The sequence below is a fragment of the Rousettus aegyptiacus genome, unplaced genomic scaffold (assembly GCF_014176215.1).
Source record: "Rousettus aegyptiacus isolate mRouAeg1 unplaced genomic scaffold, mRouAeg1.p scaffold_m13_p_4, whole genome shotgun sequence".
In the NCBI taxonomy this organism is placed as follows: Eukaryota; Metazoa; Chordata; class Mammalia; order Chiroptera; family Pteropodidae; genus Rousettus; species Rousettus aegyptiacus.
The window spans coordinates 126,094,538-126,110,812 of record NW_023416307.1 but is presented as its reverse complement, the minus strand read 5'-3'; the positions used below and the strand labels follow the sequence as shown (position 1 = coordinate 126,110,812).

At 32.9% G+C, this 16,275-nt stretch overlaps 1 protein-coding gene and 1 non-coding gene across 4 annotated transcripts in view; one reads left to right on the top strand and one right to left on the bottom strand.

The window, feature by feature from the left end:
• PIK3CB (phosphatidylinositol-4,5-bisphosphate 3-kinase catalytic subunit beta) overlaps positions 1–16,275 on the bottom strand; it is a 167,081-nt gene that overhangs the window by 27,648 nt on the left and 123,158 nt on the right. For 2 of the 3 annotated variants that reach the window (XM_016151202.2, XM_016151203.2), the window contains exons 13-17: positions 9,531–9,719; positions 7,230–7,343; positions 5,335–5,456; positions 3,610–3,753; positions 2,264–2,363 (exon numbers count right to left, since the gene is read on the bottom strand). In XM_016151202.2, the coding sequence (XP_016006688.1) occupies positions 2,264–2,363; positions 3,610–3,753; positions 5,335–5,456; positions 7,230–7,343; positions 9,531–9,719 (669 nt within the window). The remainder of the gene's footprint in view (positions 1–2,263; positions 2,364–3,609; positions 3,754–5,334; positions 5,457–7,229; positions 7,344–9,530; positions 9,720–16,275) is intronic. The other variant, XM_016151204.2, reaches the window with a different exon arrangement.
• LOC118602349 lies at positions 8,227–8,366 on the top strand. The gene has a single exon (XR_004950688.1). It is a non-coding gene; the product is annotated as a small nucleolar RNA SNORA15 (small nucleolar RNA).

Here is a 16,275-nt window from a genome sequence, read left to right as displayed (position 1 = left end):
TTAATTTTACATCATAGTATATAATTTACAGGATATCAAGAAGAAGGATAAATACCACTCAAGGACATTACTGCCTCTCTGGGAAAGAGTCTGTTAGAGCACTTTTTTGGTCATACTCAGGGTAGTTCTATCTTGTTTGGTAAAACTGTGACCTTGTTATTGTCTTCATTTGGAGATTAAGTATGGTTTAAGGATCTGTGTATGGATGCTTATTGATCTGCCCTGGTTAATTTTATGTATCAACTTGACTGGGCCATGAGGTACCCAGATATTTGGTCCAACATTATTCTAAGTGTGGCTCTAAGGGTGTTTTCAGATGTGATTAACACTGGAATCAATAGATTGAGAAAAGCAGATTGCCCTCCATGATGTGAGTGGGCCTCATCCAAACATCTGAAGACTTGGATAGAACAAAAAGGCAAACCCTTCGTGAGTAAGAGGAACCCCATCTGCCCACTGCTTTGAGAGTGGACATAGGTCTTTTCCCATCTTTGGACTTGAACTGAAACATCAGCTCTTCTTGGGTATCAAGCTTGACTGCTTTCAGACTAGAACTTACATACTATTGGCTCTCTTGGTTCTTAGTCTTTCAAACTTGGACTGAAACTGCACCATCAGCTCTCTTGGGTTTCCAGCCTGCTTGACTCCAGATCTTGGGACTTCTTCGCCTCCATAATATGAACCAATTCTTTATAATAAATCTCAATCTCACTCCCTGTTCACTTTCTCTCTATATACACACACACACAGATCTTATTGGTTTTGTTTCTCTGTAGAACACTAACACCCTTCATCTGGCTAAGACCAACCAGACCATCAAAACCAACCATAAGGGTCACCTCTACTGTGAATTCTTTCTTAATGCCCTAAAATAGGTTATGTATCTCTTTTTTGTGCTTCTATAATATGCACGTAAAAAACTTGTATCATAATACTTAATCACTGATATGTACACCTACTCTATGGAATATAAACTCCTTGATGACAGCAACACAGCTAATTTGACTTCACATCACCAATACCTAATATAAATCCTGGCATATACTAGGTTCTGAGTAAATATATATTAAACCATAAGAAAACCTTGTGTGAGGTTAGATAACACTCAATTCAGAAAAAATTACTGCTAGAGAACAAAAGCATATGGTTGTTATCTGGCAATGAAGGGTTTCAGCATGAAGAAGCTCGAATTCAGTGCTGCTTTATCTTGAGGGCAGAAATGCTCTCATGTCATCCTTCAGGGGACCAAGGTCCCAAAGCAAATCGAGCCTGGGTCATGATTGTGCTTCTCATTTGCAAACAAGCTATTAAATAAACCTATTACTATTTGCAATTACTTAACTATATATAAATCAGGATCATCTCCTAAACAAATACAGAAATAATTGGATATCGAGGCTATAATTATCAATAATAATCCAATTTTGAAGTTCTATGTTCAGTAAAAAAGCTTCATGATTCTGTTAAATGGCTTTTGCTTTATTTTGGCTTCAAAAATACATTTATACTGATAAAATGACATTATTTTCTATTTCACATATTGGATCTTTGTTTAAGTTTTGATTTTAAAAGGAAAGAGTTGTGCTGCTAAAAAGATTTGAAAACTCCCAGTATTTAAAGACAAAACAAAACACTTCAGTTTTATAGCTGGACAGGCCTCACTTAGAAACTTATTTCTGTTATTTAAAGTTGTGAGGTTTTAGGCAAGTTACTTAATTTCTTGGAGCCTTAGGTTTTCCCCTTGTCAAATCCAGAGTGTTTGGTAAGTACTGTGGCGTGTTATTAGGAGTACAATAAGATAACATAATTAAAACTCTTCTGATGGTTCCTGGTATAGAACAAGCAATTAATATATGACCTAATCAAATCACTAATATCACACACATATATATACACATGGTTTGAAAATGCAGGTTTAGGATTCTGAATTCTAGATGCTACAACAACTATTGATTTAGGTTTTAAAATAGCTCAGTCTAAAACTAATGAATCATCAACACTACACTAACAGGAAAGAGTAGCTCAGTAATATGAATATACAGGGTCTAAAGGTTTCATGACCGTTGTCACCATCACCGACAAACCCATTGTTCAATTAATGCTCTTTTATTGTTTGTTGAAACTTCACTGCTTGACTTAAATTTTGATTTAAAAATGTATTTATCAGGTTCAGTTATTGAAAAGTCAATGAAAGAAACAGGATATGATACAATTTATCGTATGCCATGTGGCAAACTGAATGAAGATTAAAACAAGTTGATACCTGCTTGGAAAGCACTTTCATGTGCCCGACGCTTCCCCGGCAGTATGCTTCGAGGATGACACCAAATTGTATGCAGACAGCAGGGATGTGCACTTCTGATCTGCAGAAAGTTAATAATATTAAGATAATTTATCAAACACTTCATATCAGGAAATAAAATTACTGACTTCTTTATTCTATTATAAAATTAACTATGATGCTAACCAAAGAAGGACACATCCTTTTGTGAAAAATTATTAGTTGGTCAACTTTTGAATTCTTTAAACACCATAGTTCAAAAAGATATGAGATTTTATAATTAGTTAATTCTTTATTCTAAGAAATTCAAAATTTTCACATCTCACCTTACATGTTTTTGAGTGAAAAGGTAATATTACCAATTTAGAGACAATTAATATGAAACATAAAAATCTGACTCATTACACAATTGACTAATCTCTCAATTAGCTTCTATTCAATTTTCTCTCTCCTAAAGAATAGTGTACTTATTTGGGGTGGGGGGCGGGGGGTGGGGGGTGGGGGGTGGGGGTGGAGGAGGAAAGGAATACTGTATTTTGTTATTCTCTGAGAGGTATAAACAAGGAGATTGAACTGGATGAGAAAAGAATACAAGTTAAAAATAAGAAAGGAACATTCTTAATAATTAAATCAAGATCTAGAACTAGAACTCAAAAATTAACATGAGAAAATATTATAGAGATTATTTTCCTTAAGAAGCTCAGCCTAAAAGTTTTTTCCCCCCTTATACTCATTACTTTCAATACTCTGAAGTCCAGATGAAAAAACCAAAAATGTCTCAGTATAGAGTCAGAACTGAGGAATCAATAATTTTCATTGAAAACTAAATAAACTTAGTTCTTTTTCCTGATTTTACTCCTATATAATTTGATGAAATAAGGTTCATGTGTTTCTGAAAATGACCTAAGTTAACAAAGAAGTTGAAAATAACATTGCCATTGTTATAGAAAAACTTTAAAACCTCGACCTAATAGTAGCAATGATATATAATATTACTACTCACAACCTTTTGGAAGAAATAAATGTTTTTTAGTACAAATATGTAACACAATAAATACACTTTAAAAGAAAACAGCAATACACTAATTATTAGTTTCAGTTAAAAATCAAGGAGGTGTGGAGGGAAACTTATCTGAATTACTTTGCCAAATATTGAAAATGAAGGGATTGGGTATCAATAAAAGGAGAAGACACAAAGAGAGTATCAATATTATAGATGACTCAGAAACAGCTAAAGCAGGTCACTGTTTTGGCTAAATGTCCTACAGTATGCTGATTTATATTTACAAAAGAACAGGTGGACTCAAACTGAAATCTAAAATACTTACCTAAGGTGCCAAAAGAGAAATTGTCCTATCCTCCGATTAGCAAGTGCTCTTTCTAATAAAAATCTAGAGAGGGCGCAATCAAGAAAAGGCTCATATTTTAAAACTTGCACCAGCTGTAAAAGATACTGAGAAAGTTCTTCATCACTGGGAAAAAAAAAAAAAAAAAGACACAGTAAGTTTCTCAACACCTTGTGCCAGAAAAAGATCCCTTCCTATCAAACTATCAAATACTAATTTACTGAAACACAATAGTTCTTTTGGGTCAAGCTTGTTGCATACTCACATTCACTGTTTCACTCTAACCATGACACAAGAAAAACTGAGGATTTCAAATGGGCAGGAGGGAGAATGAAAGGGAGCAAAGAGGCTAAAAAGAAATGGATAAACCTGAAAATGCCCATTTTCTGAGACTATCTCAATAATAACATTTCAAATAAATCCAGAGATTCAAACATATGTATTTCCCAAAGGGGACTGTATAAGCATGTTCACTGCAGCATGGTTTATAACAGACAAATAAGGAGAAAATTTAAAATATTCCTCAATAGGAGAGTGGAATAAGATATATCTCTATGTCAGAATATTATACTATAGTAAAAGGAATAAATTACTACATTTATATGTCATGGGAGAGACTGACCTCAGAAACCTAAAGCTGAATTTCAAAATGTAAAGCGATACATAAGGCAAGACACATTATATTTTGAAATGTATAATGTTATTCTGTGTCTATGATTATAGATATAAAAATGTGGTAAAAACAGAAAAATGTGGTATGGAAATATATATATGAAATTCATGACTATTGTTGCTTCTGGAAAGTGAAAGTAATCAGAATCTCTTTCTATCACACTAGGGTAAGGAAACTGTGAGGACTTCATCTTTAGCTGTAATGTTATTTGCTTAATAAAAAATTAAAAAGTTTAAATAATCATGACAAAATAGTAACATTAATTTTGAGTGGTTAAAACAGATGAAGAGTTAACATAACAGGCCTGACTATCCTTTGAAAAAGTTTGGCCTTTGGCTGTTATCTGGAAACATAGATTTCAAAAGGCTTCCTACCACCCTAATGGGTAAGAATGGCTCATGGTACCTAAACTATACAAATACTCAGTTTCCTTCTGGGAGTCTAAATTTTTGGTATGTGCTAGGCAGAGGGTTCTTGTGACTAGCCACCAATAAAAACCCTAGCCACCAAGTTTCCAATAAGCTTCCCAGTAGACAACATTTCAGACATGTTGTTACAACTTGTTGCTAGAGAAATTGAGTATATTTCTTTCCATTAGGAAAGAAACCTTAGGAACTTTTGTCTGGTTTCCTCCATACTTTTCCTCGTGAGTCTTTATCCTTTGACAATTCTGCTCTGTATCCTTTTGCTGTAATAAATCACAGCCAAGAGTACAACTATATGCTATGTTCTTCAAGTCTTCCTAGTGAATCATGGAACCTGAGGGTAATGTGGGGACCTCGGACTCAGGACGTTTTGTTCTACATTTTTTTTGGTGTGTGTGGGGGAGGGGTTCTTTACAATATAGAGTAAATGTGAAGGAGAATGAGAGACAAAAAAGAGAGAAGAGGGGAGGGGAGAAAGGGAATGACTACTTTGAACTCTGAATAATTCCTAGCCTTTTCCTTTCTTATGAGATATTTAAGCAGACATCACCTTCTCTACCCATCCCCAAGTTATTCCTTGCCCCAAAGAAAGCCAACTACATGAGATACCTCATTTGTCGCAGGCAGCCCACAGCATATTCCCGCACATACTGATCTGGATAGTTGAAATCTAGAAGCTCCAGGGCCTCCCGGGGGGGCAGTTTAGGCCAAATCTGTAGCAGTGCCTGAAGCTGTTTAAAAATTGAAACTGGTTCAGAAATTATAGGGGGGAAAAAAGTAATTTATTTTTTCTTGGCATATAGGAGCAGAGATGGGTCAAAAGAAAGAAAAGCATATGTAATTATGGAGGCCTCCAAAAATCCATTCCTGATAATATGGATTAATAAATATTGTCTTAGTTGAAATATTATGATGCGCTGAATATATAATTCTATGATCATTAACCATTAAATAATTTTTAAAAGGAAAGAGAGGGAAGGAGAGCATGCACATAAGCACGCGGGCAAAGTGATCAAGGAACTTAAAGGTAAAATTCAAAGTACAAATATAAGCTACAGGGCTCAAATTAATGACAGGCAATTTACATATAAAGTTCATTAACAACAACATAAAATTATCTTAAGCATTTACTTTTAGCTCTTTTAAGAGAATTTATCACTTAACAGAATTTTTAATTGACCATAAATTTAAACCCTTTACATCGTAATGAGTAACCCATTAGAAATAAATAGTACCTAGTTGTTTATTTTCTATAAACAAGAAAATACAGGCAGTCTCCTATTTACAGATGCCATGTAGAAATGATCTAGACATAGGATAAAAAAAGAATCCTTGGGGAGATGAGCAGAGACCGCAATTGGAGGGTGGGTTTAGGTACACAGGGCCACATCTTTGGAAACCCTAGATCAGAGAGTTCAAATCTCTTGAACTTTTGTGTGAGATGTGGGCTTTGAGAATTATATTAAAATAGTTTACATTTTATCTGCCTCCCATCAGAGCAGTGAGAATATGTTGATAGCATGCACTCTTATCAGGGATGGTAAGTGAGAAGAAAACTTATTATGGAGAAGAGAGCGAGAAAAAAAAAAAAAAGATAATTACAATTCGTAGCCCTCCCAAGTTCAACCGTATCTGACAAAATTTTATTCCTTAATATTTGATTCATCTCGTCTGGTTTTTGTGGTTATCACTGACATTGAATCCAAGGAAGATACTCAAAATGTATACAGGATCAGAGTTACAAAAATATGGCAAATAGATGGCAATAATTGGAGGGCTTTCTCTTAACTGACTGCTCAATCTCAAAGTTATGTTTCAAAGTCATGTAGCATGGCCTGTTAGTATCTACTAGCTGCCTTGTGTATGTCAGGTATATAAGCCATGGGTGTGAAAATTTTACTTATTGAGATTTTATGTGAAACTTGGGCTTTAAGAATTAAGTAAAAATAGTTTACTATTTTAATCCTACATATTATTCTGCCCTTCATTATGTCAAGTGCCACAAAAAAGTCAGTAATATTTGAATGTTACTGACTAGCAGCTCAATTAAAAGGTATTTTCTTGTATCAAGTTTTGAAGTTCACTCAGGAACTTTTACAGAAAAATAGCTTTTGAATAAGTTTTTAAATTTGATTCCATTGCCATTATTAGTATATATTTATATCAACCTCTAACATAAATGTAAAATGTATTTCAATTTAAGTAAATTACATCAAGGTTATGCACCAAATATATTAAAATGTCAGTTTTTTAATTTTAACTTTTACCTGAAATTTTAATTATTCTTAAATTTGCATTGAATAAAGAAAGTTTTATACTTGCTCTTTTTATGTATAAAGCACACATATATACAGTACATAAACAGACATACACTTGTCTGTGGTATCAGAATCTCATGTGGATAGGACTATTAGGGGAAAAAATATCTAAAAAGCTTTCTCCTAATGATAATAATGAAAAAAGATTGAGAAATACTGGTATGAAGATATGAAACACCTACCTACCTTACCCCACTTTTTCTCATTGATGGGGCCCCCTCCCTGCCTTCCCCAAGGCCCTAATGAACCAGCAGTCCTCATTATGGATAAAGGAGTTAGTGGGGACCATTTTCTGAGGGTCTAAAAGAATAATAAAACAACTCTTAGCAACTTCAGTTAACACTTGAAATATACTGCTTCACAGAAAAAATATTGCAAATGATAAATAACATTTTGTAATAATAGAGGTTTGACTACATTATGGGTTAACACCACCTTACTACTGGAAAATAATTACCTTTGGTAAGATTACTTATAATTATTTAAAAATCAATTACATAAACATAAAATTAAATGAATTACCAAAACCCATCACTTTAGTTTGAGGAAACCAAATAGAAGTTATTAGGTTTCCTTTGGAGAAAGGAAATGTGACTTGAAATTCTTTATGCATACGTCAACAGAATATTTTCTTGTGGATTAATGTGAGGCTACTTATCTATAAAATTTTCACATCCATGGCTTATACCTGCCGAATCAGAGTACAAACTTTGTGCCAAGCTTCTGGCTTTCCACTTCTTAAGGTAATCAATTTAATGAAAACAAAGTTTATATTCTTTTGTACCAGTTCACTATAATTGGCAATACGATAGGGTCAGGGGAGAAGCCAAACATTACTTTTTATTCCATTAACTTTCTTCCTAGACTACTAAAGAAGTAAATTAGGATTGTGAAATTCATGCCTTCCTACACTGTTTACACATATTTAGATGTTTCTACTTGAGTATGAAGTTACACTACTAGCTTTCTTCTATCAAAATGGAGGACGTTAAGTTATGTTTGAAAATGATGCTTTAGATTCCCTCATGGAAATGAGACAAGCATGCTAAATTCCTGAATGTAAAAATTACTGTACCTAGGGTCCAAATAAAGAAATATTAAGCATAAATTAGCTCATTCCATTTTCTGACAATTGACATAAGAAATCTGCCTCTCAGACATCTTTTAAGAATACAGCAGGAAGGCATGGCTGAATACTGTGTTCTTTTTACCAGTAGCTTACACAGCCAGACATCATGCAAAAGTAAAGACTTCCTTTTAAAATGGCTATGATGGTATTCCAAGTTTTTTCAAAGCGTATCATTATTAAAGGTAAATATAAATAAATGAAAAAAAATACAGCAAGAAATGGTTCTACTCTAATTCTATACAAAATAATGTATTTCTTGGTGGAGGGTGGACACTATCCATGAGAAGTAGGCAAATGTGCCAACTAAAACATGTTTATACCTTATATTCCACCATTATAGGGGTTCATAGAAAATTAAGCTTGAAATTAAATAAATAAGTGGTTAGAAGATAACTATGTCAGAACAATTCAAACCTATCCAAATAACAAAATTGGTTCCTTTTCAGAGTAAGTAATGTTCATGTGGCCTAACTGTGGAAACAGTCTACATGAAGCCCTTAATAATATAATTACACAAGATTTAAAAAATCATTAACATATTAAGAAACTCAAAACAAATCCTTTCTAAACTTAATTTGAAAAGTAAAACTATAAAATCGAAGATTTTAAAAAAGCATATGATTAAAATAAAAATTTAAAGTCATTATAGTAAGACCAGAAAACTTTTTTAAAAATTGGTGAATTCGAATAAGCGAAAAATCTTGGTGATTTTAATATGCCAAATATATTCATTCTGATTAAAAATCATTTCAAGGATCTTTCTATAGAACATTAATGACCAACTGAATTTAATAAATGCCAGTGTTTTTTGACAGAGTTTTGGAAAATTCAATCGAGAAACTAAAATTTGGTGGCCTTTTTGAAGCAAATTCTTTTCCCCTTCTCTATTCTGCCTAAAGGCAACATTCAACACTGCCAAATGAAAATGAATATTAAAACTGATCTGAATGGCTTATGCTCTAAAATGTTAATCTCTACAAGTAGAGGTAATTTCACACAATACATTGTCATTTTAGAACAGTCTTAGGATTAAAACTTCGGAGTTTACTGATGAAACTTTTAGAAGTAGCCCAGGACCTACAACATAACTGATAATTGCTACAGAGGTTTACAACAAAACCAATATTTTTACTGTGTTTAGTGGAAGATATAGAAAACCTACACAGAATCTGGGATTTCTAAATTTAGAAACTTTCTGGTCTACCATTTAGACCATATATGGAACAGTTTAAAACCTCAAAATTTCTCCTGCAGAAAATTATCAACCAGAAAATATACTTATGTAGGAAAGGACAATTCACACAAAATTGGCAAATATATTCTCCCAAAAAAGTGTTACAGAAAAAATCTTTTGTTACCTGAGCAACATCTTCAAGTTTATTCCACTTGATCGACAGTAATAATTTTGGCAGTGACTGTGGAAAATTCTCGCGGCAGTCTTGTCGCAAAGTCCAAATAAGATCCATTTCATTCTCACATAGCTGAGACAAGGGATCCCTGTCCAAGATTTCCTTCAGTTCAACAAGAAACTTTTTTCCACCTCGACTCTAAGAAAGTAAAATTACTCATTACAGATTAGAATTGTGCAAACATCCCTGACGAACAGTTAGCAAATTTATATACAATGAATTTATAAACAATTTATGAGCTTTAACATATAAGATACTAAAAATATAATTCCTTAAAAAGACTAATAAAATGGATCTCACTTTTAAAGCTTTTATTGCCAAACATAACATTTGTAAGCTAAGGATTAAGCAAAGGATTATTTTCAAACAGTTCTGAAAAAGCAGCTCGTGTACACAAGGAACACTATGTGCAAACACTAGGTGGCAGAATTGTGACTTGTATTAAAAAGGAGTCTTATTTGAATTAGATTTCTTTCCTTTAATTTTCAGTTTCTATTAAATTAATAAATAAACAACAACAAAATGAACCAAACGGATGAGGTTTTAAAAAAAAGGAATGGGTGCTTTCTTGGCTTAGAGACATAAAACCACTTAAATTAAGAATTGAATCTTGGCTAAACATGAAAAAAATATAATTAACCATTTTCTTTCCCAATCCTTATACTAAAATAAAGAAAAACATTCATGCTATTTTTTGGATCTAGACTCAATTGTACTAACATTAAAAGAAAGAGGTACATTTCCTCATACTTAAAGAAAAACTATACCTGTTAGGCTGAAACAAATTTTAAACACACACACACACACACACACACACACACACACACACACAAAACTTCTCCAGATTATCTGACAATATTCTGTAAGAATTTATATTTCATTATATTACTTTGTACTTGACATTATTTTAACTGGGATTTGATATAGACATTAAAATAAAAAAATAATATTACTAATTTTCTAAAGTAGTGAGATTTAAAATAGCATATGCGTATGTAAGAAAGAATGGGTATAACTTGATTCTCTATGTAGAATATCTGAAAGGCTCAACAAAAACACTACTGGAACTAATTAGCAATTAAAGCAAGGTTGCAGGATACAAGGTCAATATACAAAAGTAAACTGCTTTCCTATACATCAGCAACAAACAACTGGAATTTGAAATTAAAAACACAATATCACTTACATTACATTTATACCAAAATGTGAAAATTTAGGTATAAAACTAACAAAATATGTACAAGATCTATATGAGGAAAACTATAGAACTCTGATGAATGAAATCAAATAAATGTAAGGTATTCCATATTCCATGTTCATGGATGGGAAGACTCAACATTGTTAAAATGTCAGTTCCTTCCAACTTAATGAATAGATTTGATACAAAACTAATCAAAATCCAAGTAAGTTATATTGCGGCTATCAACAAACTTATTCTAAAGTTTATATGGAGGAAAAAAAAAGACTCAGAAAAGCCAACACAATATTGAAGAACAAAGTTAAAGACTAGCACCATCCAATTTATGTAAAAATAAACATGAAACACAAAACTATAAAACTGAAGATAACATAGGAGAAAATCTAGATGACAGTGGGTTTGGCAATGACTTTCAGCATATGATACCAAACGCATGATCCTGCAAAAAAAGAACTGATAAGCTAGATATCATAAAATTTAAAATTATCTGCCTCGAAGACACTGTCAAAAGAATGAAAAGATGGAAAGAAAATATCTGCAAGAAAAGATATCTCATAATGGACCGATACTTAAAATATATAAAGAACTCTCAAAACTCAACAAGAAAATAAATCACCAGACTAAAATATGGGTTAAATACCTGAACAGACACTTTACCAAATAAGATACACATATGGCTAATAAGCATATGAAAAGAAACAGGATATTTACTTACAGTAGGTCTGTAAAGTCTGATTTTGATCCACGATATTACAGTAGGTCTGAAATACTGCTTTTTGCAGTATTTAACTTACCAGCAGTCTGCCTTTCTCTGACATGAACAATTTACACTGTATTGTTTGCAGTAACGGATTTCACTTTCAGTATAGGAGTTTTATTTTCAAACTGACTTTTCATGATCACTTTTCAGAGAAATCCAAGTCAATCCTTTGATAGCAGCAGCCCCAACCTTTTTGGCACCAAGGACTGCTGCTTCTATGAAAATCTAATGCCTGATGAAAACATCATATGTCATCAGAGAAAGTGAGGTAAAACGGAAATGAGATACAACTACACATCTATTAGAATGGCCAAAATTCAGAACACTGACAACACCAAATGCTGCTGAGGACATGGAGCAACCCTCAATCATTGCTGGTAGAAATGCAAACTACTACAACTACTTAGAAAGATAATTTGGCTTTTTCTTACAAAACTAAATATACTATTACCTTACAATCCAGTAATCACGCTCCTTAGTGTTTAATAAAAGAAACTCAAAACTTAGGTCCATACAAAAACATGCACATGGATATTCATAGCAGCTTTATTCAAAAATGTCAAAAACTTGGAAGCACCAAAATGTACTTCATTAGGTAAATGGGTAAACTGTAATACATATTACAATGGAATATTATATAGCACTAAAAGGAAATGAGCTGTCATACCACGGAAAGACATGGAAGAGCCTTAAATGTATATTACTTAATGAAAGAAGCCAATCTGAAAAGGTGACACACTGAAAAAGGCAAAACTTTTTATTTTAGGTAAACTGAAATACAGTAAAAAAAAAATAATTAGTGTTTGCCAGGGGTAGAGGTTTGGGGTGAGAATATGACTAGGCAGAGCACAAAAGGTTTGCAGATATGATAATACTCTGTATATTATAATGATAGATTATGTTATTATACATTTGTCTAAACCCATAGAATACACAACATCAAGGCTGAATCCTAACGACAACTTTGGACTTTGGGTGATTATGATATGTTAGTGTAGGTTCAGTCGTGGTAACAAATGCACCATTCTACTAAGTGATGAAGATAACAGGGGAAGCTAGGCATACATAGGGGCTGGGGATATGTGGAAAATCTCTGTACCTTCCTCCCAATTTTGTTGTGAACCTAAAATTGCTCTTAAAAAACAACAACAAAAAAACCACACCAAGACTTTATGTATGATTGTACTGGTTTTATATTCAGTGCCTCAGCTTAAAAAGGGCACTCTATATCAAGGGTCCCCAATTCCTGGGCTGCAGACCAGTACCAGTCCCTGGCCTGATAGTAACTGGTCAACACAGCAGGAGGTGAGAGGCGGGGGACTGAGTGAAGTTTCATCTGTATTTGAAGCCTCTCTCCAGCACTAGCATCACTACCTCAGCTTCAGTTCAGATCATCAGTCATTAGATTCTCAAAGGAGCACTGGTCCCTGGTGCCAAAAAGGTTGGGGGCTGCTGATATTATGATTAGGGTTTCTCTGAAAAGTGATCACGAAAAGTCAGTTTGAAAATAAAACTCCTACACTTATATCTTAAATGAAACCTGATACTGCAAACAACACACTATAAATTGTTCACGTCAGAGAAAGGCAAACTGCTGGTAAGTTAAATATTGCAAAAAGCGAGCAGACCTACTGTAATATCGTAAATCAAAATCAGACTTTACAAATCTACTGTAAATAAATATCCTGAACAGGTTTGCTGTATAATTGTACTGTGATTGTTTACTGAGCTATAAAGAGCACAGCACTGAATAAGGCCAAGATAAAAAGAAAAAAAAACCTACCAGAAATGTGGCAGGAAGCCCAACAAAACATAGAATCTTACATTCTTTTACAAAACCCAGAATAATTAGTACGGAAAAATTATATTGTACAATGTAATTGGTGAACTTATACTTATGTTCAAATGCTTGAACTAAAATAATGGAAAACAATGATTGAAAGCAATGAAAATTAATACCCATATTCTCTCCTTTTCTTTGTTTAGATTTTTCAAAATCATACACATAATAATGACTACCAACCAAAATAAAACAAAATTATATATCTTGCTATAAGCATACTGAGAAAAAAGACTGTCTCTTTCCCCTTCTCTATGGGGTGGGCTAGAAAACTCATCTGTCATGTTCAGAGGGACTGTAGACTCCAATAGCATGTTTGCAGTATGTTTGCCAGGGATAGAATTAATCAGTGGCTGGCCCAATGGGAAAATAATCAACATCCAGCTAGGGATGAGACAGTCCATAAAATCAAGCTGGTGGGACAGAAACTGAGAAGATGGGTTTTATGACTGAGAGACTGAATACAAAAGGAATTAAGCAAATAAATATATTGAAGTTAATTGGAATCCAAATTTCTGTCACAAAAGGAAATTAAAAATATGGAAATGCAAAGGCTAGAAAAAATCCTATGGAGTGCATCCAAATTAGAAGCACAGATAAGAACTCATGGTTTTTAATAGATAAAGAAATACATCCCTGTGCCTGTATTTACTCAAATATATACATATATTATCTAGCTGTTTCATGAAAAGGCCTAAATGCAATTATATCCCAGTAACAATGTGCATACCCAGTCCCCAGATCCTAAATTCTAAATACTTTTCACATATGAAAGGAGTCAGGACTCCCTGGAGATAAGACTAATTCCAAAGTGGCATAGATGTCCCAGATGAACCTGGAATACTTTATTGTACCAGAAAGAAGGAAATGCTCAAAGAATGATAGAGACATGTCAAAAAGACACAGGAGAGAGCTTGAATAGCTGCCACTGGTCCAAATATGGGTCATTTTGAACATCAAAATAAATGACAGAAACTAATTATGTTATTCAATAAAACAGAAATCATAAATCCATACTACTATAAGTCAAAATAAAATAAGTAAATAAATGAAGAAATACTTTTACCTTATGCCATAAATCAAATAATAAATCCAAAAGGTAAAATAAATTTAAAAATCAGTACTTGGGAAACCATAATAATAATGATTCAAGCAAGATGTATTAATAAATACTAGCAAGATATATTAATAAATATTAAAACTGGGTAAAAATTTGATGTTAAATAGGATGTTTAGAGTCAAAATATTCCCTCATAAAATACTTATCTTTATACAACAACCTAGCAGATACTATCCTCATCGAGTGGTAACAATTAACATCAATAGTTAATATAACAAATTGACACTATTTGCTTCCTGATAAAACGCAGTAAGAAGAACACCATTTCTATCGTATTCATGCTAAAAATGCATAACTGGAATCTGATCATGACAAACATTAGGCAAATCCAAAGAGAGTGACATTCTGCAAAACAACTGGCTTGTATATTTATTATCAGTCATTAAACATAAGGAAAGACCAAGAACTGTCTTAGAATGAAAGGAACTAAAGACACACGACAAAGATATGCAACAAATAATCCTGAGTTCAGTCCTGGACCTATAAAGGACATTATTGAGACAACTGACCAAGTTTGAATGGAATGTGTAGTTTATACAACAGAACTGTATCAATGTTATTTTCCTGATTTTTATGAATGAATTCTAGTTAAGTATGAGAATATTTTGTTTTTAGGAATACACACTGAACAATTAAGGAAGCAAAGAACATGATGTATACCACTTAATCTCAAATGATTCATAAAAAAATACATACACAAAGATTGGTAAAACGAATGTAGTAAAATTTTAACAGGTAAGCTGAATGAAGGCTACATGGGAATTCTTTGTACTCTTCTTGCAAGTTTTCAGTAAGTTTGAAATTATTTTTAATGTTTATTATTTCCTTTCCCTAAAATTAAAGGCTGTAAAGATTCCAAATCATTCTACAAAGAAAAAATTCTAAAAGGATCCCTGGAACCTCTGAACTAAAGGCTAGGTAATCATCTGTGTTCTCCAAAGCCAGTCATTAATATTTTGCGCCTGAGTTTTTTCAGTAAGAAAATAAGACAGAGTTAATTTATAACATAGGTATTTTATATTAGAGCAGAGTTTCTCAGCCTCAGTTCTATTGATATTTTGTTGTAGGACAGTCCTATGCATTGTAGAAAATATAGTGGCACCTCAGAAGCACTTCCGGGTTGTGACAAACAAGAAAATTTCAGACATTATGCTAAGTGAAATAAGCCAGTCACAAAAAAAGAAAATACTGTATGATTTCACTTCTATGAGGTATTTAGATGGTCGAATTCATAGAGTCAAAGTAGAATAGTGGCTATCAAGGGCTGATAGAAGAGGAGGAAACCAAGTTGTTTAATGGATACGGAGTTTTAGTTTTGCAAGATGAAAAAGTTCTGAAGATCAGTTGCACTTAATGTGTTAAGAATACTATGAATATATACATAACACTTCTGGACTATATACTTAAAGATGATTAAAATAATAAGTTTTATTATTTGTATTTTAATTTCAAGAGCAGGTTTAAGTTCCTTAGTAAGGTGATGTTGAATTCATCTGATGAATTGTTTGTGTACATATTATACATATGTATACATGCCATATATATATATATCACACACACACATACACACACACGTATAAATACACACACACATTCAACAAGTCAACTTACCATGATCTAAATAAGAAATGTAATCTGCTCTTATCATATACACGAATAGTCAATTAAAACAGTGGAATGAGAATGTATTCATTCCTTTCATTCAAAAGATCAGTGTCAGAAAAGATATATCTTTTAAAAAATACTAATCAATAACAGCTCTGGAAAATGAGAAAG